This window comes from Balaenoptera physalus (genome assembly GCF_965194825.1).
Source record: "Balaenoptera physalus genome assembly, chromosome: 1".
Classification (NCBI taxonomy): Eukaryota; Metazoa; Chordata; class Mammalia; order Artiodactyla; family Balaenopteridae; genus Balaenoptera; species Balaenoptera physalus.
Window position 1 is genome coordinate 78,671,943 of NC_138882.1, and position 27,903 is coordinate 78,699,845.

At 44.2% G+C, this 27,903-nt stretch overlaps 2 protein-coding genes and 1 long non-coding RNA gene across 5 annotated transcripts in view; 1 reads left to right on the forward strand and 2 right to left on the reverse strand.

Annotated features, from left to right (window-relative positions):
- The first annotated feature begins 1,433 nt into the window (after positions 1–1,433).
- F11R (F11 receptor) lies at positions 1,434–23,810 on the forward strand. 3 transcript variants are annotated; one of them, XR_014250366.1, is made up of 10 exons: positions 1,434–1,634; positions 19,344–19,412; positions 19,579–19,686; positions 19,874–20,020; positions 20,313–20,515; positions 20,690–20,792; positions 20,931–21,038; positions 21,268–21,312; positions 21,587–21,635; positions 21,772–23,810. XR_014250366.1 is itself a non-coding variant. In XM_082410949.1 (10 exons), exons 1-10 carry the CDS (start codon positions 1,571–1,573, stop codon positions 21,805–21,807), a joined length of 900 nt encoding a protein of 299 aa, XP_082267075.1. In that variant the 5' UTR covers positions 1,434–1,570; the 3' UTR covers positions 21,808–23,810. The 3 variants fall into 3 exon arrangements, 2 of the variants coding, with proteins under 2 accessions (XP_082267075.1, XP_082267076.1); XM_082410949.1 differs by having other exon boundaries at positions 21,268–21,280; XM_082410950.1 differs by lacking the exon at positions 21,268–21,312.
- LOC309639148 (mitochondrial import receptor subunit TOM6 homolog) lies at positions 14,183–15,157 on the reverse strand. The gene is made up of 2 exons (XM_082416030.1): positions 14,913–15,157; positions 14,183–14,556 (listed from the first exon to the last, which is right to left on the reverse strand). The coding sequence occupies exons 1-2, from the start codon at positions 15,147–15,149 to the stop codon at positions 14,458–14,460; spliced, it is 336 nt and encodes a 111-aa protein (XP_082272156.1). The 5' UTR covers positions 15,150–15,157; the 3' UTR covers positions 14,183–14,457.
- Positions 22,684–27,903, reverse strand: part of LOC309639868 — a 423,467-nt gene continuing 418,247 nt past the window's right edge. Inside the window, exon 2 of the long non-coding RNA XR_014251900.1 lies at positions 22,684–27,832. This is a non-coding gene — a long non-coding RNA (uncharacterized lncRNA). The remainder of the gene's footprint in view (positions 27,833–27,903) is intronic.

Consider the following 27,903-nt stretch of genomic DNA (forward strand, 5'->3'; position numbering starts at 1 on the left):
CCTGCTCAAGTTCCCCCATCATAAAATTTTCTCTTACAGTCACAGCCCAGACTGACTCTCTAAGATTTTCTCTCTGCTCCTCTTTACTCTCTGACTTAATTTCATGTATATGTCTCTCTCTCCAAGACTTTAAATTCCCTTGAGGGTAAAGAACAGAGCTTTCCAAGTGGCAGGCACCCAAATATTTGTTTCAATTTAGTAATACAAAGTTTAACTTTTGGTTACATATTGTCCTGTTTCCTGTATTAGTCTTGGAAGTAGATTGTAAGCCATTTGAAGTCAGGGATTGCGGTTTATATTTATTTGTATTCCCCCACCGTACCCAATAGGTGCTTGATAAACATTGCTTTAAGTTGGGTGAAACCAGAAGTAGACTTTTGGCCCAAAGGAATGAGAACAAAGGTGAAAGAAGCAAAAGGTCAAAGAATACCACTGTTTTGGATACAAGTGTGGACTTCTTACTTGCAATGAGATAAGGCTCAGGAAGTTTTTCCACAGGCAACCTGGATATACTAAGATCACAAAATAAAATCATTATAAAATGGAAACTACAAATAGTAAAGGTGTTGAGCACGAGTTTCAATTAAAAATGATGTAACAGTATAAATATTAACAGAAAGCTTGAGTATCAACATAGCCTATAGAAAGAGAGTTTAGTCAGCACCCAACTGTTAGTCACAGTGAGAAGAGAAGTAATTCTGAAATGCAGAGCTCTGCTGACTGATTAAACAAATGTAAAGGACATATCCACAGTCACTCAGTGATGTTTATAGAGCGTCTGTAGGTCAGTTTGTATTATCTGGGTTTGTTTGGTAACGTGATTCTGCTTTTCTCACTGTTGAGTTGAGCGCTCCTTTTCCCTTTTCTCCTCTCAGCGCAGCCTTGAATGCTGCGAATGGAGTGGACAAAGGAACACAGTTTGGGGGGTAGTGTCAACATATCATTCCCCACTTGTCTCCTGGTCTTCTCCCCCAACCCTCGCATATTAATACATGTGGTTTTCACTTGCCAAAGGAGGGGACCAAGGTTTCTGCAGCACCCAGCAATTTACATTCGAACAAACAAACAATACCATTACATTCGAACAAACAAACAAAAAAACTCACGCTTGTCTCTCTCGAGTCCCACAGTACGACTACCTTCCCTACCACCTCCTTTAAGGTATTCCTCTAATCTTCCAGCTCCAACTCAAAACCTAGCCAGTCAGAAAGTCCCTACTTCAGGAACGCCGCCCAATCACAGTGTCCTCACCTGCAGAAGGTGAGGTCTGGGGTCTCCTTACGCGACAGTCTCCTGGCCCAATCAGAGGCGGCTTGGTCTTGGAAAGGCGCCAGTCAGCCGTAGGGAGTAGTGGGCGGAGTTGCACCTGGCGACGGTGAATCAGTCAGTGGAGCGGCGGCTCCTTCCACCAATCGGAATGTGCAGAGGCGGGGCGCCGACCAATCGGGCATGAAGGGAAGGGCTGGGCTGGGCTCAACCTGGCGGCTGGAGTTTAGTCCCCGCGCTCCTGTTGGGCGAAGCTGTGTCTGTTCCCGGGCTCCGGTGACTACTGTCTGTTGGGATCTTGATCATGCTGGGGACAAAGGCGAAAGTCGGGCGGAAACAGTTGCTTCTCTTCACGTCGATTATCCTGTGTAAGTTCCCGGAGTTTTTGGAGGAATCTGTGGGTCTGGTCAGAGGTTGGAGGGAGGCGCTCCCCACACCTCTTGCCCGCGAGAGGGGAGGGGTTCAGAAACCAGTCCGCCTCACCCTCCTAGTCCTCTTTCCACCCCTGGCTCGTCCCTCTTCTTTCCTGTCCCTCTTACCCTGGTGAGTGGCTGGCTCCCCTCCCCCACACCGGTGAATAATGACCCCTCCTCTTACATCCACCGGGAGGGAGCTGCCTTTCCGCACGTTCACCAAAAATAACGGGGAGAGGTTGATTCCCCTTTCCTTCATCCTCACCTACTGGTGAGGGCCGGTGGGCGCGAGGGCCCTGCCCAGCCGGGATCACACACCTGGGAAGGGGGCCATCCTGCCCCTCCAACGCGCATCCAACATCCGAGAACAACCCGAGAGAAGTCGGAAGCCTCTCATACCCTGACTCCCTTGGCCCCTGGATGCTCTGCTACTTAAGGGTCCTCAGAGGAAATCTAATGGAGGTGGGGTGGGGCGGAAGTTTCTTTCCCTGGCTGTTGCTGAAGGGTTTCTTTAGCTTTCCCCGGATCTTTGGGTTGGTATTGTTGCTCTGGGAAAAGTGTCTAGGTGCAAAATCTGGGAAAAAAAAAAAAGGAAATAAAATTGAAACCTAAAATTTCTCAAGAGCACAGCATTCAAAGTTCCTTTCTGGAATAACTACTTCCAGAGTCCTTAATAAATGTTGTTGACTGAGTGACTATTCGCAGGGGGAGGTCCTGTTTTTTGGTTGGCTAGTTCCTTCTCAGAGCCAGAACTCTGCCCTCCCCCCTGGCCTTGTTTGAGAGTTTTTGTTTCCTTTGTAAACTCCCTTTCCTGTGGAACAATGAGGCTCACTTGTTGGGGCAGGCCTCCGTCTATAGATACGCTTGTGCCCGGCCGAGTGTGTGGTTTGTGCCTTAGTCTACCTGTGTCAGCATCTGTGCACTTATCTGTCTGATTCTTGAGTGTCTGTGTGTGTGCTTCTGTGGATAGTTGTGTCAGTAGGGGATCTGTAAGATTCTCCATTTCCCTCTCAACATCCATGTTTTAGGAAATAAAAGAAATGAACAATTATGATCAATATTAGCGGTTATAAGGTAATTCACTTTGCTTAGTTTGAAGGGTGTCTTAAGACAGATGAATTGACTACTTCTTTGTCCCTTATCACAAAAACATTAACATTTGGGGTGGACTGGACCAGTGACAAGTCGAATCCTCTCCCTGTTGTACAGATAAGGAAACAGGTACAAAGAGGGGAAATGACTTTTCCAGATTGACAAAGGGACCTGGGACTGGAACAAAAGTCTCCTGACTGACTTCTCCTTTTCCCACTCCTGGCTCCAGCGTCTCAGGCACCCTGTGGCACAGGAACCAGGATATCAAAACATCAGTTTGGGATACTGCTCCAGAGTCCACTATCTTATCTACCTTTTTCAATTTTTCTTTCCCACTAGATTCTTTCTTCTCTCACTTCTCCCTTTCATTCTACTCCTCCATTTCCCCTTTTTCTTCAGTTTCCATTCTTTTCCTCCCCTTCTTCCCCATTTACTTCTGTCTGTATCTTAGAACTGCTAGTGACACCCAGGGTCATTTTTTGGTTCTGTGTGGTACTCAATACTAAACACTTTGCCAACACTTGTGCTGTACCAGTACTCCCCACCCCCAACCTAGAAGTTTCTGAGTCAGTAACTATTTGTGACAGTATTTGTCAGGCTTATAAGCTTCCTAGAGCTGCATCCTTCTCCCCTTTCCTTTTTCTTTTCTCTCCCCCTCATTTTCTATAATAATCACATACTGACACTGAAAGAGTTGTGATATCACCCTTCTGAGCTTGGGAGTGTCCTCTAGTCTGTTCAGGGAATCAAGAAACAGTGGTTTAGAGGGAGCTTGAGATGATGTTGTATTAGCTTGATAGGACAGTGGATCCTAGAAAGTAACATGTCCAGGAGATGGAGGAACTGACCTTGTCACATGTAAATAGGGCTAGACCTGGGGAGAGCAATTTGGTTAGTACAGTGAGGGTGGAGATAGCAGCCAGGCCATCCCCCCTGGGTTCTAGCTTGGCTTTCTGCCTTATTTGTGATCTTAGGCTAGTAACTCAGTCTTTTCATCTGTAAAACGGGAGTAATAATACTTGTCCTAACCTTGTCCTGAGGATCAACTGGGATAATAGCTACATTACATGTATATGAAATGATTATTATTGGGCAGCTTTTATCCCCTTTGGATTTTGTGAGGATGAAAGGATGCTGCCCATAGTAGAGCAGGTCAAAGGAAGCAGGGAGAGACCCTGCTAGATTCCAAAAGGCGAGAGTGAAAAAGTAGGGGCTTTCTTGGGCATCTAGTCTGTCCTCTGCCCTTGGGATACTGGAAGCATATATAGGATACCTGCATGTTCTCCCTCCTCCCTCCAGGGCTGCTCCTCATGTGGGCTCTGCCATCAGGGAGGAAGAAGAAAGGATCAAGCAAAGGCCCAACCCCAGCCTGGGGAACCTAGTGGAGAGGAAGGCCTGAGCCTACTGAGACAGGGTTGGAGACTAAACACTGGGAGAACTGGGCCTGGGAAAAGTAAAACTGGTGACAGAGAGTACTAGTCTCCCTCCCCGTAGAGAGCCTGTGCTTAGAAAAGTTTCCAGCTATCTCCCAGGCAGGAAGAGGCATTTCTGCTTAGCAGGGTGGTGTGTGCATAGGATGACTTTTGGTGTAACTGCAGAGGAGAAAGGGGAAACCTAGGTTGGAAGCCTGGTGTTTGCACACACACCTCTTACTTCATGTAGTGTCCCCACTGAAACATTCCAGGAGGGGGGAACTGCTGCCCTGTGTCTGAGTCAGTCTGTGACTCCCGGTGTTTCTTTCGTATTGATGTTTCTGCCTTTCTAGCTTTGCTGTTCGGGGTTAGATTTACCTCAAACTGTAGATTGGTGAGTCACTCCTCCTTTCCCCTCCCTCTACTGGGGGGTTGAAATTACTCCCAGGAAAGAATTGTTCCCTCGAAACCAGAACCTAGAAACTAGTGACACAGCAAGTTGGAACTAGGAAGTGAGTGGTAGTGGAATTCCAGTGTCTTAATCTTTCCCTCCTGGCTCCAGAACTTTCACTTTATGATGTTTCTCTTCAGTTTCTTTGTGATCTGGGCTTGCCTGGAGTCTCCAACCTAGTTTTGGCTTGGGGTGGAGCTGCTGTAATTAAAAAAAAACAAAGTTTATTTATTTAGAAGAGGTTAATACATTAGTGTGGTTCGAGAATCAAAATGATATAAAAGAGTGGGGTTATCACTCCCACCCTGTTCCTGTTCACTCCGTGTCTCCCCTAGTTTCCTATACATCTTTCCAGTGTTTTGTTATACAAATATCAGTATATATAAATATATATTTCTTTCTTTTCCCTTTTCTTACACAAAAAGAGGCACACTATATTCATTGTATTCCATCCTGTATCTTGTTTATTTCATTTAATATACCCTGGAGATCTTTTCATATTGGTGGTGTGGCCTTGGCCATTAGAATATTCCACCCCCTCCCCCGCCCTCCTCCCCAAGTCCTCTGGGTCAAGGGGCATCTGTCCTGTGGACTCAGAAGTGGCTGACACTCCCGCTCAAAGACAGATTTAAAAGCTATATACATGTCATGTGAGAGATTAGGAAATGATGGGGCTTGTTTTTCACATCTGTTAGCATTGAGGAAAGACCTTGGGGACTCTCTAAACTCAGACCTGCTTCCTCTAGAGGTTCAGGGAAGACCTGGATGGCCACTTGTCAAACGTAATTGTGGAAGAGGTTTCAGTGTTGTCAGGGGGTTGTGAGATGTAATGTGAGTGGATACATACTGGGGTTTTCCAGGCATTGAAAACTCAAGAGTTCATCTGCCTGGGACTCCCTGATAAGCAGAGCTTCTGTCTAAAGTCCGCCTGGTGTCATTTGTTTTACAATGAGTAGGACAGGAGGAAGCAGCTGGTTGGCAGGAAGTTTGATGCCAGGCCCCCTGGAGTGAGCCCCGGGCAGGCAGGCAGAGCCTTCCCTTGTAATGGGGAGATGGGTGGGGGAGGAGAGCTGAGCAGGTAGAACTGGAAATTCTGCTGAGAGAGGGCAGGAGGGAGCAATGGCGTGAAAGCTCTCCTGTCCTCCACTGCCATCACCACTTCCCACCATCCTCAGAGGGCCTTGCCAGTTGAACCACGTCACTAAGAGTACAGCCAAGCCTGGCTGTTGACTTAGCCCAGCCTGTTGTTGGGCTCACAGAGCCTTCCTCTTGCCCACTCATTCCTTATCTGTCCCACCCCAAACCCCAGGAGTGACTTCAGTCTCTACAGGGTGAGCGGTGGGAAGGAAAGAGCAAACTGGGGGTGGAAGCCCTGGGTCCAGGTTCTAATTGTATTGCAGTGTCAAATTCATTTGTTAATCCAATAAACATTGGTGTTTACTATGTTATGAGCACTGTGCTAGAGATTAGGGATAAAAAATGAATAACATCTGCTATCAAGAAGCTCTGAGGGGAGTCAGGTATTGTAACAATTAGCCCACGTTAGGTAAACTGTGAACACACTGTAGCTGGGGGCTTTCCAAGGCTTTGGCTCATCTTCCCAGTTCCCAGGCTCCAGCTCCCTTACAGTGGGAGGGTACTGTGAGGCTCATCTGCATAGAGGGGAAGTTGGGATGAATTCTTAGAGAGAACCAGAGACTGGCTTGGCTGGCTGGCTGGCTTCCCTCCTTTTCCTTCCTTTGTTTGTTTGTTTTTCAATGGATCAAAACAAACTCATTGCATGAAAACAACTTAAGGAAAATTCTAATAATTAACAGGATGCATAGAGAAAACAAAGATTTCTTAGTAAAGCAGCAGAAGGAAGTAGCTTTTCTGTTGTGGGTTTGACCTGCGTGTACAAGGGAGGGTTGTTGGTGGGTTCTGTCAGATGTCTGGATGCCTCCACCCTCTGTGACCACCTTCTCATCACAGCATTGCTTCAGAGCGGCAAAGCACAGTGCTAGGAACGGGGGAGGATACAAACATAATTTGGTTTCTCTGTTCCCAAGGAACTACAGACATATATTGACTAAGTAGAATACAGAGCACCGTGCGTCAGGGGCTGTCATCGAAGCACGAAATGATTGGGGAGCATAGAAGGAAAGAGTTACGTTTTAAAATGATAAATTTTTTATTAAGAAATAGTAGATGTTCAATGTGGAATAATGGGAAAACAGAGGGATATAGAGAAAGTAAAATCACGTCATCCTATTATCTAGAGATAAACACTGATTGCTGGTTTTATTCTAGTCTTTCCACTATGAATAAATGTGTGGTATAGATGACCTGTGCTAAATATATCAGAAAAAATAAAATGGCCGTTTGGTGTCACTGACTTTTCCTTAAGTCTTGGCTCTGTGGGCAGAAATTGATTAGGGTCACACCAGCTCAACAGAAATCCATAGATATCAATGTTTAAACCAAACTGTGTACTAATGCTACTTTGAGCTGTGGCCGGTTTGTCAGATTATGTAGGAATTACAGTGGGAAAAAACAAAACTGTGTTATAGATCCCTTCTCATTTAGATTATTAATGACAGAATACTAGTTTTATTTTTTTATTTTTTTATTTATTTTTAAAATAAATTTATTTATTTTATTTTTGGCTGCGTTGGGTCTTCGTTGCTGTGCGCTGGCTTTTCTCTGGTTGTGGACAGCGGGGGCTACTCTTCCTTGCGATGCGTGGGCTTCTCATTGCGGTGGCTTCTCTTGTTGCAGAGCACGGGCTCTAGGTACACGGGCTTTAGTAATTGCAGTATGTGGGTTCAGTAGTTGTGGCTCGCAAGCTCTAGAGCACAGGCTCAGTAGTTGTGGCGCACGGGCGTAGTTGCTCCGTGGCATGTGGGATCTTCCCGGACCAGGACTCGAACCCGTGTGCCCTGCATTGGCAGGCAGATTCTTAAGCACTGCGCCACCAGGGAAGCCCCAGAGTACTAGTTTTTTTTTTTTTTTTTTAATATTTTCTGTACCTCTTAGGGTTGTGATTTTTTTTTTTTAAATATGTATTTATTTATGGCTGTGTTGGGTCTGTGCCTCCGTGCGAGGGCTTTCTCTAGTTGTGGCAAGCGGGGGCCACTCTTCATCGCGGTGCGCAGGCCTCCCACTATCGCGGCCTCTCTTGTTGCGGAGCACAGGCTCCAGACGCGCAGGCTTAGTAATTGTGGCTCACGGGCCCAGCTGCTCCGCGGCATGTGGGATCTTCCCAGACCAGGGCTCGAACCCGTGTCCCCTGCGTTGGCAGACGGATTCTCAACCACTGCACCACCAGGGAAGCCCGTACTAGTTTTAAATGAGGTAGTGACTACGTTCTATGCCAGAGAGGATAGGAACATCTATGGTCCCTGGTATGGTGGTAGCATGTCCTGACTGTATTTTTTTTTTTTTTTTTTGAGCAAAATACACTTTAAACAAAATCCCTTCTATAGTATTCTACTGTATGGCTATCCTGTAATTAACTGTTCACCTTTTGTTGAGCATTTAGGGTTTTTTATTTTTTCTTTGCTGTACGAAATACATTAAATTGTCCTTGAACATACATCTTTAAGCTTACCTTTAATTATTTTATTTTCTTAGGCTATATTCCTAGAAGTTGGAGAGAGATTAATTTTAATTGGGGGAAGGCATGATGGATCAAGGGACACTGGAACAGGATCTTGAAGTATGAATGGTGTTTCCTTGCTGCTCTGCTGAAGATGCTGTGTAGTGCAGTAGTTTTGGAGACTCAGAGTTAGGCAGACTTGGGTTAAGATTCCCACCTTGTTGTTTGCAGCTGTGTGATTTGGGGCAACTGTGCTAAGCCTCAATGTTCTCATCTATAAAATGGGATGATAACAATAGTACTTGTCTCCCAGGGTTTTTTTTTTCAATTTTTTTTTTCCTCCTCACAGGGTTTTTAATGAGACAATGCATGTGCTCTCATTTCTTCCTGCTCTTTTTCTCTCCTTGAAATTTATCAGACTCACATACAGAATCTTGATAGTGTAATAATCTATTTCTTACTCATCTGTTACTTCCTTTCACCTTTGAAGTCTTATTTAATCATTCTCTGCTTCCTGGTGTGTCAGTATTTGGGTATTTCCTGTTATTCTTTATCATTCTTCCTTTCTGTTTGCCTTTGTTTTTGCCTCTCCTTTCTTGCTTTGTTTTATTTTTCTTTGCTTCTTGTGATCTTTATTATTTTTTTCCCTTTTTATTCCCCTTCCCACTCTTTTTTCTTTAAATTAAAACACTTAATACATACTTGTTTATTACACAAATATAGAACATAGAAGAGAAAAGCTGCCTGTATTCTCATCTCTCAGATAATATGCACTGTCAAGTGTTTGGAGTCTATTCTTAGAGATTCCTTTATGTGTATACTCGGGTTATTTTTATTATTTGTAAAAATAGGGTCATGTTCTACATATTGTTTTTACATTTTGGACATATTTCTATGCCTGAACAAATTGATTTCCCTTGACCTTTGGGATGGCAATATGGTTATTTTTATTTGTTTTTGTTTTACATAGTTGTGTAATGTATCATACCGTGGAGCCAGATTACCTGGGTTAAAATCCTAGCTCTGCCTGCTACTAGCTTTGTGAACTTGAGCAAATTACTTCAGTTCTGTGCCCCGATTAACTCACATGTAAGATGGGAGCAATAATAATATTTATTTCATAGCATTATTACAAGGATTAAATGAATTAAACCTGTAAAGGGCTCAGAAGAGTATCTGGTACCTAGTATTCAAGAAATGTTAGCTGCTATTATTTTTTTCATGCTATTATTTTATTCATTTGGTCATGCTCAGTAACATGTGTCTAGATTTTGGATATAATTAATTAAAAGTATAGGACAAACCTTGCAGAAGTCTTCAAGAATTCTGTTGATTTTTTAAAAAATTATTTTATTGAGGTATATTTTGCATACAACATTATTTTAGTTTCAGGTGTACAACATAATAATATAATATTTATAGTTATTGAAGAATGATCACCACAGTAAATGCACATCTATCACCATACATGATTATAGAATTTTTTCCCTTGTGATGAGAACTTTTAAGGTCTACTCTCTTAGCAACTTTTAAATATGCAATACAGTATTATTCACTATAGTCACCATGCTGCCCATTACATCTCCAAGACTTATTTATTTTATAACTGGAAGTTAGTACCTTTTGATCCTCTTCACCCATTTTGCCTCCCAACCCCCCACTCCTCACCTCTGGCAATCATGCAATCTGTTTTCTGTATCTATAAGCTTGGGGTTTTTTGTTTGTTTGTTTTTGATCCCACATATAAGTGAGATCCTGTGGTATTGGACTTTCTCTGTTTGACTTAATTCACTTAGCATAATGCCCTTAAGGTCCATCCCTGTTGTCACAAATGGCAAGATTTCATTCTTCTTTATGGCTGAATGATATTCCATCGTGTGTGTGTATATATATATATATATATATATATATATATATATATATATATATATATATACCACATTTTCTTTATGCATTCATCCATTGATGGACACTCAAGATATTTCCCTATCTTGACTGTTGTAAGTAATACTGCAGTGAACATGGGGCTGCATATAGCATTTTGAGTTAATGTTTTCATTTTCTTTGGATAAATACTACCCATAAGTGGAATTGCTGGATCATATGATAGTTCTATATTTAACTTTGTAAGGAACCTCCATACTGTTTTCTACAGTGGTTGTACCCATTTACATTCCCACCAACATGAGCTTTGCATGAGGGTTCCCTTTTCTCCACATCCTCACCAACAATTGTTATTTCTTGTCTTTTTTTTTTTTTTTTTTTTTTTTGGCTGTGCTGTGCATCATGGGATCTTAGTTCTCTGACCAGGGATCGAAGCCGTGCCCCCTGCGGTGGAAGCACAGAGCTCTAACCACTGGACCACCAGGGAATTCCCTATTTCTTGTCTTTTTGATAATAGCCATTCTAACAGGTGTGAGGTGATATCTCATTGTGGTTTTGATTTGCATTTCCCTGATAATTAATGATGTTGAGCGTCTTTTCATGTACCTATTGGCCATCTGTATGTCTTCTTTGGGAAAATGTCTATGCAGATCCTCTGACAATTTTTAGAACAGATTGTTTAGGTTTTTTTGCTATTGAATTGTATGAGTTCTTTACACATTTTGGATATTAACCCTTTGTCAGATAAGTGAGTTGCAAATATTTTCTCCTATTCTCTAGGTTACCTTTTCATTTTGTTGGTGATTTCCTTTGCTGTGCAGAATGTTGATTCTTTCACTGTGCATACTTGAGTCAAGGCTGTAATGACTGGGGATTCAACCAGAATGTCCACAGCTGATGCCCAGTTTAAACCTTTGGGTTGGTCTGCTTGGGATGCCATGACAAAATACCAAAGACTGGGTGGCTTGAACAACACTAATTTATTTTCTCACAGTTCTGGAGCCCAGAAGTCCAAGATCATGGTGCTGGAGGGATGGTTTCCTCTGAAGCCTCTCCTTGGCTTACAACGGCAGCCCTTTTGCTGCCTCTTCACATGGTCATCCCCTCTATGCATGAGCATGTGTCTCTTTGTAGAAGGACACCAATCAGATTGGATTAGGACATGTCCTAAGGTCCTCACTACAACTTAATTACATCGTTAAAGGGCTTGTCTCCAAATGCAGTCACTTTCTGAAGTACTGGGGGTTAGGGCTTTCATATATGAATTTTGAGGGAATACAATTCAATCCATAAAAACCATGAACCATTTTGAAGATTCTGCAGACAGAGCAGTGATCTAGCCAGGCGTCTCCTCAGATGACTTGGGTCTACTTGGAGTCTTGGGTTGCTCTTGTGATCATAAAAGAAATGAGGGTGTTGTAAATGGATTCACATCTTTTCCCCATTCCCCCCCTCTGCCCATTTTAGACCTTGCATTAGAAAACTTCCTGGCACTTCTTCCACTTTTGGCTCTGCACACTTCTACTGGATATGGGAAACCAGCCTCTACTGTTGTGCATGCAGACACCTACAGACACACTGCAGCCCAGGTGCAGAAATGAGGCCCTTTTGCAAAATGGCGGGTGGAAACCACTCATGTGCAGAGAACTTTAATTCTGTTTCATAACTATGAAGCAAATTAAAAACACTTAATTCTTAAATTGTGAAGCTAAATTTAAAAAATGATTAATAGAACGCTCTTTTTTTTCTTCTGAGAACTAAATATTTTTTTTAAAAAAAAAACACACTGTTGCTAGTATTAAAATTTTTTAAAGATTGGGTTTGAATCAAGTTTGTTTTTTCTTCTTCTTTTTAAAAATATTTATTTATTTATTTATTTTGGTCGTGCCGAGTCTTAGTTGTGACGTGCGGACTTCTTGGTTGTGGCGTGCAGACTTCTTAGTTGCAGCATGCAGACTCTCAGCTGCGGCATGCATGCGAGATCTTGTTCCCCAACCAGGGATCGAACCCAGGCCCCCTGCCCTGGGAGTGTGGAGTCTTACCCACTGGACCACCAGGGAAGTCCCAAGTTTATTTTTTCTTTATCTGGGTGTGCCCCATCTGCCAATTTGAAAAATGGGCTTATCTTGGTAGATAAACCTTAACAAGTAGATGTTATAGTGAATGGTCTGCTCTGACCTAATTTGTTAAGGCTCTATGTTGTTCAATGTCAGTTTGTACCAGGCATTATGCTAAGTGCTGAGAACTCAGAATGATAGATTAACACATTATCCCTGCTCCTTTGGTAGTTTACTGCCTGATAGGGGAGAGATATAGGCGCATAGATGATGTCATTATAATGTGGGAAGTGCTTTGACAGTGCTTTGCATGGGGTAGTGGAAGCCTAGGAAAGAGACCTTAACTTGGCTGTGGTGAGGATTGGGGGTGGGGTAAGTCATTTCCCAGAAAGTAATGTGTTTGAATACCTGCTGGCCAGGTGGAGAAAGAGGGGACAGGGTGTTCCGTATAGCAGGAATAGCGTAAGCGAAGGCAGAGGTTGTGAAACTGTACGTCTTTGCTGGGAATTGTAAGTAGTTTTGTATTGCTGGAGGGTAAATTGCAAGAATAGGGAGTGTGATGAAGATGATAAGCTTATCACCAGGTCGGCTGGTGCTAGAACTCTTGCCTGGCTGAAGAATTTGGATTTTATCTTACAGGTAATGTGGAATCATTGGAAGCTTGAAGCAAGTGTTAGATTTGCACTTTTTCGAAGGCTGTATAGTGTAGCCCAGTCTCTGGAATTGGACTGCCTTGATTTGAAGCTATACCACCACGTAACTGCTCTGGGCCTCAGTTTCCCCATGTAGAAAACAGAGGTGATAATAACAGTATCACCCAACTTCTAAGGTTGTTGTAGGAATTAAATCCATGTAATGTGCTTATAGTAGTGCCTGGCATATAATATAGTAAGTGCTCAATAAATGTCAACTCTTTCTCTAGCAGTGAGATGGAGGATGGATGTGAGAGGGTCAAAATTAAACAAGGCAGAGAAACCTATTGAGAGACCAAATGCAATTCTTCAGATGACGGTGGTACTAAAAAGTGGCAGTGGGTCTGGAGAGGAGGGGCCAAATTTGAGGGAGATTTGGGAGGTGACATTGTAATGCTTGGTGTTTGATTAGAGTGAAGGAAAGATGGTGATGGCTTAAAAGGTTCTAGAGTGAGTAACCAAGTAAATGGTGATACCACCAACCTGGAGAGAGGAGGGGAAGCGAGAGGTAGTGGGAAATGATGAGCAGCGTGAGATTGCAGGAGGGGGTGTGTGAAGTCCAAGTAGAAGTGTCAGGAGGCACAGCAATAGGAGTCTGCAGCTCAGGTAAGAGGTAGTATCTGGAGCTGGCCATACATTGGTGTAGAGGAATGTTGTGTATTTGAGATTTCCTAGAGAGAATATGGAGAGGAGAAAGGGCACGGGATGGAATGCTGGGGATTACTAATATTAAGGGATGGACAGAGGAAGCAAAGTTCAAGAAGGCGAATAAGATAACACTGAGGTGGGGGGAGGACCAGAAGGGCTGAACACAGAAACCAAGGGGGTGGAGTGGCTTGAGGAGGCGAGTGGTTAGCAGGGTCAAACATCTCACAAAGGCCACAGAAGGTAACTGAAAAAACAAATACTGGATATCTTTAATTATAAGACTACTTTAATGTTTTGGAAATTGGGATGTGACTTACAGCCCATGTACATATTTAATATGATGTTCCCCCAAGAAGCTATTATTAAATTGATGTTATATCTTATAATCAGGGTATCTTAGAATTGAGGAATACGATTGGTGACCTTAGTAAAATCAATTTTAATTTCAAAGTGAGAGCCAAAGACGTATTGCAGTAGGTTGAGCAGTCAATGTGTATGTTGGGCTGGAAACAGTGTGTGTAGACTACTTCTTTAAGAAGTTTAGAGAGAAAGGGAGGAAAGGATTGTCACTAGAGAGGGGTACAAGATTGAGTGAAGGTTTTCTGTACATGAAAGGGCCAAAAAATCTTTTTTTTTTTTGTCTCTGTGTACAGTCTTTATTTGTTGAAATACCATTAGATTTTTCCTCAGGACAAGAGCAAAGATCATCCCCTGCAGAAACTTTGGAACTATGTACAGAACTTTAGAGAACAGAGGACAACACTTTAGCTGAAGCCTGCCTGCTGACCAGAGAAGGGTGTTCTGAGTGGACTCAGCAAAGAAAAGGAAATCAAGCAGGGAAAGAAAGGTGCCCACCTGAATCAAACTTCAGCTGCCATCAGGGCAAGTCTTGTGATGGTCACAGATTGGAGGCTCTGTTTTTGGAAGGTTCGAGTACAGCACAGGGGTTCCATGTATCTTTATGGCTACACCCCAGGCTGAGGTGCCATTAAGTCAATGTCACTCAAATTCCTGGCCAGCCAAACTCCGGCAGCAAAGAGTCCCAAATTAAGGATCAAGTTCCTCTGGAAGAGGCTTCCCTGGTGGCACAGTGGTTAAGAATCTGCCTACCAATGCACGGGACACAGGTTCAATCCCTGGTCTGGGAAGATCCCACCTGCTGTGGAGCAACTAAGCCCGTGTGCCACAACTACTTAGCCTGTGCTCTAGAGCCCGCGAGCCACAACTACTGAGCCCACATGCCACAACTACTGAAGCCTGTGCACCTAGAGCCCGTGCTCCACAACAGGAGAAGCCACCGCAGTGAGAAGCCAGCACTCACCACAACTAGAGAAAGCCCATGTGCAGCAGCGAAAACCCAACACAGCCAAAAATAAAATAAATATATTAATTAATTAAAAAAAGAAGAAAAAAAGTTCCTCCAGAAGTCATTTCTATCGGTGGCAAAGCGGTAGACTCCCCGAAGCCAGTCTCCCACGTTGTCTGGAATTTCAGGAGCTTCATTTGCCAAGCCCGCAGTGGTCATGCCAGCCCCACTGGAAGCGAGAGCAGCACCTCCACGCTCCACGAGGCCTCTCACCACGCACCTTCCAAAAAATCTATTGATGCCTTTGACTTTGTAGTTTTTCTTGTTGTGAACGTGGAGTAAATTAAACATCACAATGGAAAAGGTGAAATTTCCTTCTGTTTTGGTTTACCATGTTAACTAGTAGGACATTTGTATGTACAGTATGCCAAGTATAGGTCCAAGGTTAAGTGCAAAAGGGAGGTCGTGATGAAGCAAGGGAACATATAAAATAGATGAGGAGAATGGATGGGGAAATTGTGGGTGTTGTGAGAGAAAGCCCTCAGCTCTGCTGCTCTATACATGATGGTTCCAGAAAAGAGTTAGTCTTTTTTTTTTTTAATTTTTATAAGTTATTTATTTATTTATTTTGGCTGCATTGGGTCTTCGTTGCTGCACTCGGGCTTTCTTTAGTTGTGGCAAGAGAGGTCTACTCTTCCTTGCGGTGCGCAGGTGGCTTCTCTTGTTGCGGAGCACGGGCTCTAGAGCACAGGCTCAGTAGTTGTGGCACACAGGCTTAGTTTCTCCGTGGCATGTGGGATCTTCCCGGCCCAGAGCTCGAACCCATGTCCTCTGCATTGGCAGGCGGATTTTTAACCACTGCACCACCAGGGAAGCTCTAGAAAAGAGTTAGTCTTTCCAAGGCAATTACAGTGATAGAGGAGAGGTGGTTTAGTGGGCTGGAATGTAAGCATTTTTCCGGCAGTATTTATATTTATTTATATGTCTTACTGAAGAAAATTTTGAAGTCAGAAAAAGAAGTATGTACAGAAGGACCTATGGGCAGATGATGATAATAATAAGACATAATACTTATTTGGTGCTTCCTGTTGGTCAGACACTCTTGTAAGCACTTTATTTGTATTAGCTTGTTTAACTCTCAACAACAGCCCTTTGACATAGAAACTCTTATTATCCCCATTTTACAAGTGGGCAAACTGAGGTTCAAAGTGACTAAGTGGCTTGCCCGGGTCACACAGATTATAAGTAACAGAGCTGGGATTTGAATGCAGGCAGTCTGGATCCAGAGGCTTGTTCAGGAACAAGAAGGGGAAGGTGGATCAGGATGTCTGAGGTGTCCTGGGGTCACTAGGAAGGATGGACATGGTGGGGAGGCTGGACTTGACTCATGGTGTGAGACGCAGTCACAGTAGAGGTCTGAGTATTGCAGTCAGGCCACAGGCAGACATCAACAGTCCTGCATCAGAGGAAGGTGGGAAGGCCCTGAGGTGAAGGGCCCTGTATTTTAAGCAAGAGGAGAGAAGCCAGGACTAGGTAATAGCAGTCAGAATTAATGAGAAGGGGAAGATGCCAGTTACCCAATATGTTTGTGTATATATGCGGTGGTGTCATTCCTGCACATGTTTTAGATCTGATAATCCGAGAGGACTCAAAAAAGAACTTCAGCTAAAGTTAGAAGTGAGGCAGAAGCAATCATCAAATTCATATGCTGTGATTAATTTATTTATTTTCTTTTGGGCGGCCCTTTATTTCAAAGGCTAGTTTTTAGTTTAATTACAAGCTGTTCCTCATTTGGGTGGTGTCATAGGTTGGGTTCTTGGGAAACTGACTCTGAGATGTCAGTTATTGTACCAAGACATTTATTAGGGAGTGTTCTTGGGATCCACACCTATGGAAGCAGGACTGGGCAGAGGGAAAAGCTGAGTTGCATTGTAGTCCCAACAAGGCCTCAGCTTACTGCACAGGGAACTTTGAAGCAGAAATAGCCCTTCAGTGTTGTCCCAAGTTGGGGAGTTGGGGCGATAGAGCTGGGACTTTATATGTGTCCTTCCCCCCCTTTTTTTTTGTCCCATGTGGCACGTTGGATCTTAGTTCCCCAACCAGGGATCGAACCCGAGCCCCCAGCAGTGGAAGCAAGCGTGGAGTCTTAACCACTGAACCACCAAGGGAAGTCTCCAAAACCAGTTCTTGCTGGTTCCTTTCTTTTTTTGGCCGCGAGACTTGCTTGATCTCAGTTCCCCGGCCAGGTATTGAACCTTGGCCATGGCACTGAAAGCCCAGAATCCTAACCACTAGGTCACCAGGGAACTACCCCCCCCTCATTGATCAGGCATTGGATGCCGGTGCCCTGACCCTGTTGCTGCCTGGTAGGAGGCACGGCCCTGGGCAAGGCAGTGTTCTGGGTATCCTCAGAGAGGGCTGATGGCTGCAGGCCTTCTTCTGGCAGCAGTTCCAGCAGCTGAGACAACAAGTCCTTCATTCCTGAAGAGAGATCTGGTTTGCACATCTCGGTGTACATCACAGGTACCAAATTGTAAAATTCGAGAATCTTAAAAAAACAAAGTTCCCATCATCAAAGCAGAGAAAGTTGACTTGGGCGAAAAATCAAAGCATTTCACTGTCAGCGTTCTTGATGAGGGCTGAGTCAGAGACTTCCATGTCCTCAGTTTTCAATTTAGTAAAGACTATTTGGGTTAATTTCTGTATCTGTTATTACATCTGATTATAGATTTGACTTTGAAATATAATGCCAAATATACAGATACAAAGTAATATGATTAGAAATAATTTCTAGATAAAATGGACCTGACTTTTAAGAGAATTATATTTTAGTACATAGTTTGCCTCCGTTAAACTAGTGGCTTTTCTGAAAAGCAGCATGGTGTATAAAAGTATGGTATAATAAGGGGAAAAAAGAGGTATAGGAGAGACCTGTATGCTAATCTCAGCTCTGCCATTTCCTAGCTATGAAAACTTGGATCAGCCACTTAATCTTTTATTTTTTCTATTTATTTATTTATGTATGTAAGTATGTATGTATGTATGTATGGCTGCGTTGGGTCTTCACTGCTGCCTGCGGGCTTTTCTCTAGTTGTGGCGAGCTGGGGCTGGTCTTTGTTGCGGCGTGCAGGCTTCTCATTGCCGTGGCTTCTCTTCTTGCAGAGCACAGGCTGTAGGCACGCGGGCTTCAGTAGTTGTGGCACGCAGGCTGTAGAACGCAGGCTCAGTAGTTGTGGCTCGTGGGCTTAGTTGCTGCACGGCATGTGGGATCTTCCCGGACCAGGGCTCGAACCTGTGTCCTCTGCATTGGCAGGTGGATTCTTAACCACTGCGCCACCAGGGAAGTCCCCCACTTAATCTTTCAGGTTAAAAAAAAAAAAAAGAAAGAAAGAAAGAAAAGAAAGAAACAAGAAAAAGAAAATGAACCTAAAGGATTTCAGAGAACATCTAGTTCAAACCCGTCATGTTTCAGATAAGAAAAGGGAGGTTCAGGGTCAAGAGACCAGATTCAGTTACTTGGGTAATTTAATAAAGAAAAAGTATACTTGCATTGAACAAATATGCTTGCATTTATCTAAAGAAGACAGGACTTTGACTTAAAGCTACAAATAAAGCATCCTTCATGAGTTTGAGCTTTGAAAACATGAATGAGAGTAATTGTGTAAGTGCAGGTTGGTAACTATATCACACCATCGTAGAATCCTCTGGCACTGGTGCTTATTTTGGGATGTGTGGGCCCCTCCTGTGAGCCCTGTTGCCTCTCTCCCACCATGTTATTTAATTAGCCTTGCCTCTCCTCACCTCCTCTCTCCGCCTTCACCACACACCACATTTTCCTTCTCTTCTCCATTGGGCAGAAGGAGATTCTAATGAGATGATCTGAGCCCACTTCTGGTCCAGAACCAGCTGTGTGATCTTAGACACATTTCTTTACTTCAGTTCCTCATGTAACACTGGGATGATAATATTTGTCCTGCTGATCTGTCATGCTTGTTTCAAGGATCAAATGATATAATTATATGTGAAAACACTTTAAAAAGCACAAAAGGCCCTACAAATGTATTATTATTATCCTATTATTACTCCTCCCTTTCCTTCCCTCCCTTGCCTCCAGCTTTGCTGGCTTCCTGCCAGGATTGTCTGACAAGTGACTGCAATTATTTGCTGAGAAGCTTTCTCTGAACCATGAAATGTCATTTAGAAAGCTGCTCTTGGACTAGGAGGAATCTAATTAGATTATTAGGAGTCACAGAGGGAAAATTTTTTTTAAATAAAGAAATTACATTAGCAGGAAATATTTTATTTCCACTGATAAAACAAGTATTAGCCTGCAACTGTAACAAAAAGCATTTTTAAAAGATATTTAGAATATTGGTGAGAAAGTGTGAGATCCGAGAGGAACGTGAAGCTCTTGAATCCCTTGACCTTGGAATCTCAGCATGGAGAGACCCAGCCCTAGATGCCCCGTCAGCTGGGACTGCTCTCCCCTCTCCACAGCATTTCTCTGTCCACTCCTGATGGACCCGCCTCTCTTCTTCTTCTCAGGCTCACTGGCATTGGGCAGGGGTGCAGTGCAAACTTCTGAACCAGTAGTCAAAGTTGCTGAGAATAAACGTGAGTTGGGTGGGGCTGTGGAGGGTGGCGGGAGTTGGAGGGAAGGGAGGTGAGCAGGTGCAGACCCCTGGGGAACATCCAGCCCAGACTGTGGTTTGGGGCCATTTCCCCATCTTCTCCATTTACTGCTGTTTCTTCTTCCCACTCACTTTGATCCTGTCTGCAGCTGCCAAGTTGTCCTGCTCCTACTCGGGCTTCTCCTCTCCCCGTGTGGAGTGGAAGTTTGCCCATGGCGACATCACCAGCCTCGTTTGCTATAACAACAAGATCACAGGTGAGTCACTCCACCTCCTTGCTGACTGCCTAGGTTGTAGGGGGCACACCCTGGGGCTGAAGTCCCCAGGGCCTTCCCGGAGCCTTTCCTGGGGGAAGAAGAGAGCCCCCTGTGCCTTGGGTGCCACCGTCACCAGCTTCTCTTAGCTTTCCAGCTCACTCTGCCCCTGTTTCCTCTGTCCTGGTAGCTTCCTATGAGGACCGAGTTACTTTTTCGGACAGTGGCATCACCTTCCATTCTGTGACCCGGAAAGACACGGGGACGTACACTTGTATGGTCTCTGACGAAGGCGGCAACACCTATGGGGAGGTCACCGTCCAGCTCATTGTGCTTGGTACGTGCCACAGGCCTTCTGTGTGGGCTTGCAATCAGTTGCTTCCCTAAACCCTTAGCAGGCTCTGCTAAGCTTTGGAGCTCGCTGATGGTGAAAATGCTCGTGGCGATGGGGCTGGGGAGAGGGGTGTTCAGAGTCCTAGTGCTGTCAGAGAAGAACGAGCCCCTGGTTAGGGGGAAACTAAGGGCATAGTAAGGGAGGAAGGCCAGAGCTGATGGATGGGAGTGTCATGTTACTTGGCCTTCAGGCAGCCCTCCTGCTCTTGTGACAAGTACCTTCTCTCCCTCCCCAGTGCCTCCATCCAAGCCTACAATCAATGTCCCCTCCTCTGCTACCATCGGGACCCGAGCAGTGCTGACCTGCTCAGAGAAAGACGGTTCCCCACCTTCTGAATACTTTTGGTTCAAGAATGGGTTACTGATGCCTACGGAACCCAAGAACAACCGTGCCTTCAGCAACTCTTCCTATAGCCTGAACCATAAGACAGGGGAGCTGGTACGGACGGGGTCAGGGTAAAAGATGTGTATGAGGGGGGCTCAGGTTATAGAACCCCCGAAAGTGGGGAAGAAGAGCAAGCAACAAGGTAACCTTGGCGTTAGGGTTAGGAGACAGAAAAGACAGGTACTTGGCTTCTTCAAGCAGGAAGCCAATTCGTCTTCTGCCCTCCAGATCTTTGACCCCATGTCGGCCTCTGATGCTGGAGATTATACTTGTGAGGCGCAGAATGGGTATGGGTCACCCATGAAGTCAGACACTGTGCACATGGATGCTGGTGAGTGAGGGCGTGGCTGGGGCTTGAGCTCAGACCCCAGGGTGGGGTTTGGGGTCTGCTTTCCATCCTGGCTTTGGCAATGTTGTCAATACCATGAACGAGCTTTCAGGTGCCTGACCTCTCATTTGTGTCCCATAGCGGAGCTGAATGTAGGGGGCATCGTGGCAGCTGTCCTTGTAACACTCATTCTCCTTGGAGTCTTGATTTTTGGCATCTGGTTCGCCTATAACCGAGGCTACTTTGACAGTAAGTATTTGCCCTCAAAGGCTCTCCTTTGTATCATCCCCATTTCAGGGCCTGGTTCTTGGGTGCCACCTGAGTACTGACCTGATACTGAGCCCCGTGTGTGTTGGGGTTACCTCCCAGGGAGCACCAGTCCCCCGTATCTCAGGGCCACACGCTAGGTCCCCCATCTTCCTGCGCCATGCTGTCTTCTACACTGCTGACACTCATGGTCCCATTTCTTGTCTTTCAGGAGCAAAGAAAGGGTGAGTGAGCTGCTGTCCTAGAGCTCTCTAAGGTTGAGTACATGGATGTATATGGTTTGAAGCTGAGATGTGCCCGGGGGAAGGGGTTGGAGGGGAAGGCAACTAGCCTGGTAGGGAAAAAACATCTGGATTTCTAGCCCTGTCCACTATGGTCCTGTGCTTGTCCTTTCTCCCTGCACCCAAACCTCCCTACCGAGAACTCTGTGCTTCCATTAAGTTCTCAGTCCTGGCCTCTAAAGTTAACAAGCAGAGGTTAAAGAGAGGGACTAGGGGACTGAGTGTCTCCATCTTCTGACTTGTCCGTAGGACCTCGAGTAAGAAGGTGATTTACAGCCAGCCCACTGCTCGAAGAGATGTGAGTATGCCTGCCCTGGGATGGGGAGGGCCTCCCGGCTGGAGTGAGGGGTTTCCAGACTGTGTTTATATGTATTCAGGGGATTATCAGCTAAAGAAGACTGTAGAGAGTTGACTTGAATGTTTTATTTCTACAGGGGGAATTCAGACAGACCTCATCATTCTTGGTGTGACCCAGGTCCAGCTCATCTCCCGTCCTCTGTGCTTGCCTTACACAGGTGCTACCAGACTCTGGCCCCTGATGTCTGTAGTTTCACTGGATGCCTTATTTGTCTTCTAGCCCCCAAAGGGGCCCTCACTTTTCTCTTAGTTAGGATGTGTTTTTTTTTAATAATGTCTGCCACGTGCACCTTCTTCCTTCCTGCCTCCCTTCCTTTCCCACCACTGCTGAGTGGCCTGGGACTTGTTTAACGCTCTTTTTCCCCATCCCTATGAGGGATCAGGCAGAAGTGCTGACTGACGCCTGCTGAGTTCCCTTCCAAGTAGACTGCGAGGGTGGCGGGTACTCACTGCCCCCTGCATGTGGTGGTCCTCGAATAGGGAGGGATCTGGAGCTTGGTTCCTTGGCTCTTTCTCACCGTCCTGAGGACCGGTACCAGCTGTTCTAGAGTGGGGACTGGAGACTGGAGCAGCTGAAATGGTTGTTTGGTGACGACGCCAAGTCTCTTCCGCCTCTGCAGCCCACTTTCTTCTGTCTTCCCGCCAGAAGTGCCACTGGGATCCTCCTGCACCGTCCTCTTTCTGAACACAAGCAGACTGACAGCAGCTATATCTGTAGAGAAAACAAGAGCTTTTGTTGTGGAGAGCATAGTAAGCTTTCAGGGCACACGGAGCAGAAGAGTTTTTAAACGACTGATCTACAGAAAAGAAAGCTGGAGCTGGTAGCTCAAGCCATCACCCTTCCCTTGGCTGGAACAACTGGACCCACACTTTTAAGATGTGTCTGCAGGGTTGTGGGAATTTGTGTAGTAGTCAGCTCTGCTGAGCACGTGTGTGTGTGCGTGTGTGTGTGCGGTCTCGGTTCTATACTGAAATTGAGTGTGTGTTGGAGGGCTTCCTAGCTCTTTGGTGAGATTGTACTGTGGGAATGGGAGAAATGAAATACCTAGGCTCCTTCTTAGTACAAACAAGAAAATCCCCAAAGCCCTGCTTCCTAGCAAGCTGGGCTGGTCCCTAGCTCACTGTCCTACCCCTTCCTGGTTCCTGCCTTCAAGGCAGACATCGGACCCTCATTTCCAGAGTCCTCTTGTGGCAGGAGAAGGGCACCCCGGGTGAAGTGATGGTGTACTCTGGGTTCTACTTGGTCTGATCCACCCAGTGAGAGGAGAAGCGCCCACCCTGCCACCTCTGGCAGCCAGATACACTAATATACTTCCCTGAGGCTACAGGAAAAGCTGCTCCAGAGCCTGAGGCAGGATTTCTCAAATCATTTTCAGAATCACTTCTTTAGTAGTAGTTTAAAAGTAGTGCTACTACTTTATTTAGGGGGTAGGTGTAAGTGAGAGCAGGAGTGAGCAGAGTAGTCCTGCCTGCCACTGCTTTCCTTGTCCCATCTTGACCCTTCTTTGCCCTTAAATCTGTTTTCTCCCTCTACCCCAGCAGCCCCAGTCTATTTATTAACTAGCAAGAGGGCAAATAAGGGGTCTTCTAGGGTGGATTTTGCTAATTTCTGTGGAGGATACTGAACACCACTTTGCCATATTCTGTTCCCTTATCGGACAATGCATCACAGAACTGAGTTTTCTTTTCATCAAGGATCCAGAAGGAAAAACAAAAACCGAATCGTATCGTCACGCACCAATAAAAAATAAGCTTTCCAGATGGAAATAAAATCTAATTAGGCAATAAAAGTAGAGATTGTGAAACGGTTCAGTAAGAATGAGATTTTTGAAGTATGTTTCGGTTTTGTATCATTGTTGGGGGGACAGGGTGGGAGGGATGTGGAGAAAAGGCCACAGGGAAGCAGAGGTGAATCATTGCTCCTGTTAAGTCTGAAGCACATGGCTCCTCACTCCCTAGGTCACGACTTGTGAGGAGTGTGAGTCAGTTATTTACCAGCCTTGGACTTCACCGCTTCAGCTTACAACAGTCCCTTTGAGTTGGAAAACACCTCGTCTGCTTTCATTTTAGAATGTTACAACTAATTTTTGTAATAAATGTTTATTTTTCACATTGAGTTTGTTTAAGTCCTGAAGTCTTAGCTTAAAAGAATTGGGACCCCCAAAGTGACTTGAACATTCAAAAATCTTACCTGTAGTCTTTTTAAGAAAGAGATTAGGGATATCCTTCTAAATAGTCTGGTAGTTAGATTTCAGTTTAACTTAACCATTGGCCTGTACGTGAATGGGAATGCTTCAAATGGACATTTTCTACGTTAAAAGGAGACTTGGGGGTTGAGGAACAGGGTAATCCACAGAGATTAGTGTTTTAGACGTGAACCCACCCTGATCAGGGATAAAATGATTGAACACTAAGGATGTATTTGTCGTCCCTGTCTCAACAGGATCTGCAGATCAAGGCCAGGGGAGGGGAACGTGGGAAATGGGGTTGGTTCATTTCTGAATGACAGGACAATATGTTCTATCGGGGCATGGGGACAAGCTTAGTAAAGGAGATAAATGAAGAAAAAGTACAACTTGCACTTTAAGAAAAAAAAATCTCTAATTTTGTAGCTCTTCCAATTTATTATCGCTTCTCTGGTACTAGCTGTAAAAATCTAATACGAAATGGAACTTTTTTGAGGGAAGTAATTTTTTTTTTTTTCTTTTTGGCCGCGCTGCACAGCTTGTGGGATCTTAGTTCCCCAACCAGAGATTGAACCCTGGGCCCATGGCAGTGAAAACCCTGAGTCCTAACCACTGGAGCACCAGGGAATTGCCCAGTAACTTGTTGGATAATTACTATCATCCACTAACTTCCTGACTGGGTATTACTACTATCCCCATTTCACAGATGGGGAAAAGAGGCACAGAAATGCTCAGGAACCTGCCCATGTTCACACAACCAGTACTAGGCAAGTAGTAGATCTGGGATTCAAGACAGCTGGGGAGAGGCTGAATAGCATATGTCCTGCTCACAGTGACCCTGCAGGAGGAGGAGCCGGAGATAGAAGTTAACTTTCCCTGTAGAGGTAGGTATGTGGGAATTAGGAGAGAGGACATTGAAAGTAATGACGTCCACCTGGGGTTTTCTCTGAGCTGTGACTACCCCAACAGTATCTACAGGACAGTGAGACAAGCAATTATGAAGCTCTTGGTAAAATGGAGGGCCTATGAGTGCCACCTTCTGGAATGAAGGATAACATCACTGCATTTTTGCCAGTGACCTAAATGAAAAACAAGGCATGCATATTTGTGGATGGCAAGGAGATAGAATAACAACTTCATCAGCTTGCAAAATGAGAAGTCAAAAAGATCTCAGTAGGCAGGAATGATAAACTCCATTTAACAAGGTGAAGTTCAGTGGTAATAAGTGTTAAGATTCTGACTTTGGGCTCCCAAAACCAATTCTTCATGTATAAATTTGGAAAGATGTAGAACGTCTAGAACCAGAGGGATACTCTTCACTGATGGTACTAAACTCCTGTATCAAGTTCTGTTTTAGATGTCAAACTTTAAGATGATTATAGACAAACTAATATGTTCATAGAAAGTGATCTGGATGGTGACTTAAAACTTTTAAGGGACTTAAAGGGACTTAAAGTTTTAAGGGACTTAAAACTATGCCATCTGGAAGCTTAATAAAAGAATCAATGTCAAGCCCAGAGAATCAAAGACTCAGGCAAGACAAAATTAGATATTTGAAGATTACTGGATGGATGGTCCCAAGGCAGAAAATTAGGACCAATGGATGATGTCTAAGAAGACTGGTTATAATTCAGAATGTGCCCTTCAGAGCTTTAAGGAGGAAGTGCTGTATGGAAGAAAGAATAGCAGTTTTGGAGTCAGGCAGACCTTGTTTGATTCCACCTTCTGTGACGCTGGCAAATTTTTCTCTCTGGGTCTCAGTTTTGTCATCTAAAAAATTGGTGATAATACCCACCCTATGAAATTTTTAGAATTAAATGAGACAAGATCTGTAAAGCATTTACAGTACCTCACATTATAAGAGCTGTCCATAATTGCTTTCAGACTGGATATTCTAGGCCAGGAGTTGACAAACTTTCAATAAATGGCTAGGTAATTTTTTTTTTGACTTACAAAGGTGGTTGTTTTTTGTTTTTGTTTTTTGGCTGCCTTGGGTCTTCGTGGCTGCGCGTGGGCTTTCTCTAGTTGTGGCGAGTAGGGGCTACTCTTCATTGCGGTGCGCAGGCTTCTCATTGCAGTGCCTTCTCTTGTTGCGGAGCATGGGCTCTAGGCACGCGGGCTTCAGGAGTTGTGGCGCACAGGCTCAGTAGTTGTGGCACACGGGCTTTGTTGCTCCAGGGCATTTGGGATCTTCCGGGACCAGGGCTTGAACCTGTGTCCCCTGCATTGGCAGGCGGATTCTTAACCACTGCGCCACCAGGGAAGTCCCCTACGAAGGTGTTTTTATTTTTTATTTATTTTTTAAAAGGTTTTTAAAAAAATTATGTGTAACATAGACAGTTATTTGTCAATAAAATTTTAAGGAATTTCACATGTTCTGATTCTTTCCACTGCCAATCACCTTAGTTCCTCCAAACTCATAATCTTCACGATAAAATAGCCCTTTCAAAAAGAAGTTGTCATGTGAGTCAGCCCACAGTTCTTTTCGTTAGGCTTCTTTGATCTCCCGTGGAATATGGACACACTTCAAAATTCCCCACCTGTAATCTTTGGGATCCAATTTCCTCAAGCGATTTACTTTAGGACCATGTTTAGAGTCAGGAGATGGATCTGCCTGGTTCTGAATTTGACATCCTCTAAAAATGTATTAGGTTCAAATTATATTCACTCCTAAGCCATCACACCCTAGAACAGTACAGATCATTGGGATATGCCAATATCTAAGATTAAAAAAGTTTGTTAGGTTTTTCATAGTTTACTTGGCAGCTCTGTCTTGTAGTTCTTTCCCACAGATCTAACAGGTAGTTCTATGAGTAAAGGAAACCACACCATTACTCTATGAGGCGTTTCCAACGGTGTAGGTTTACAGAAAAAGCCCCATCAGGATAGACCTCAACACGAAGGTGTTTTTAAAAAGAAAGTTTGATAAGAAAATATACACAGGAAAACAGTTGCTCTGGATGGGGGATGTGTAGAAGCAGTTGGTTCCTCTGGTGAACACAGCCGTTGGTTATAAACGCTGGAAGTCTTCTAACATGATGATACTATTCGTATTACCACCATTCTGGTATATTTCTGTTGCCCGCTAGTTACCATCTCCACACATTTATCTACCACAGGACTCATAAAGGGATCAGATCTCCACAGTATTCCTCGGACATGTCTGCCACAGTTTAATTTCAATGATAACTTCTTTTCTATAAATTTTTTTCTTTTTCTTTGGCCGTGCAGTGCAGCTTGCAGGATCTTAGTTCGCCTACCAGGGATCGAACCCCTGCCCCCTACAGTGGAAGCACAGAGCCCTAACCACTGGACCACCAGGGAATTCCCCACAAATTTTTTTTTCATATAGGGAGGGTGAGCTTGGCTCATGGTATCTGCCCAGTGGCTCAAAGTTGCCTCTAGAGGATAACTTTTTAGGCTTTGTGAGCCACACAGTCTCTACACAACTTTGCAGTTGTAGCAAGGAAGCATCCATAGACAATGAATGAGTGTGGCTGTGTTCAACTAAAACTTCATTTGTCGACACTGAAATGTGAATTTCACGATTTTCACATGTTGTCACACGGGTAACAGATCTTTTTCAATTGTTTAAAAATGTAAAAGCCATTCTTAGGTCCCAGGCTGCACAAAAACAGGTGATGGACTGGCAATTGGTGTGTGTGTGTATATATATATATTTATATAAAAGAATATTTTAATTCTTGTCCTTAGAAACTGTAAAGACTGTACACCATTTGGAAATGAGTCCGTACCAAACAATGGCCAGAGAAGAATCATCCACTCTATGCCTTCTCTTTTGTCTGGTTACTCAGAAATATGTTATCAGTTATAACCGTTGTTGCTTGTCACCTCACATTATTTTAATCCATGTATTCACCATAGTCTACTTTCCCTTCCACATAAATTCGAGACCACTTTTTTTTTTTTAAGATGTTAGCTATGAGTTTTTCTTTTTTTAAAAAATTTATTTATTTATTTATTTATTTATTTATTTTTGGCTGTGTTGGGTCTTCGTTTCTG

Excerpts from the sequence above, each read along its gene's own strand:
- F11R (XM_082410949.1), top strand. The coding sequence starts at position 1,571 with ATGCTGGGGACAAAGGCGAAAGTCGGGCGGAAACAGTTGCTTCTCTTC. Across the intron at positions 19,413-19,578 it reads CAAAGTTGCTGAGAATAAAC|CTGCCAAGTTGTCCTGCTCC; the intron begins GTGAGTTGGGTG and ends TCCTGTCTGCAG. Across the intron at positions 21,636-21,771 it reads AGCCCACTGCTCGAAGAGAT|GGGGAATTCAGACAGACCTC; the intron begins GTGAGTATGCCT and ends TTATTTCTACAG.
- LOC309639148 (XM_082416030.1), bottom strand. The coding sequence starts at position 15,149 with ATGTTTAATTTACTCCACGTTCACAACAAGAAAAACTACAAAGTCAAA. Across the intron at positions 14,557-14,912 it reads CCGATAGAAATGACTTCTGG|AGGAACTTGATCCTTAATTT; the intron begins AGGAACTTTTTT and ends AGCCTCTTCCAG.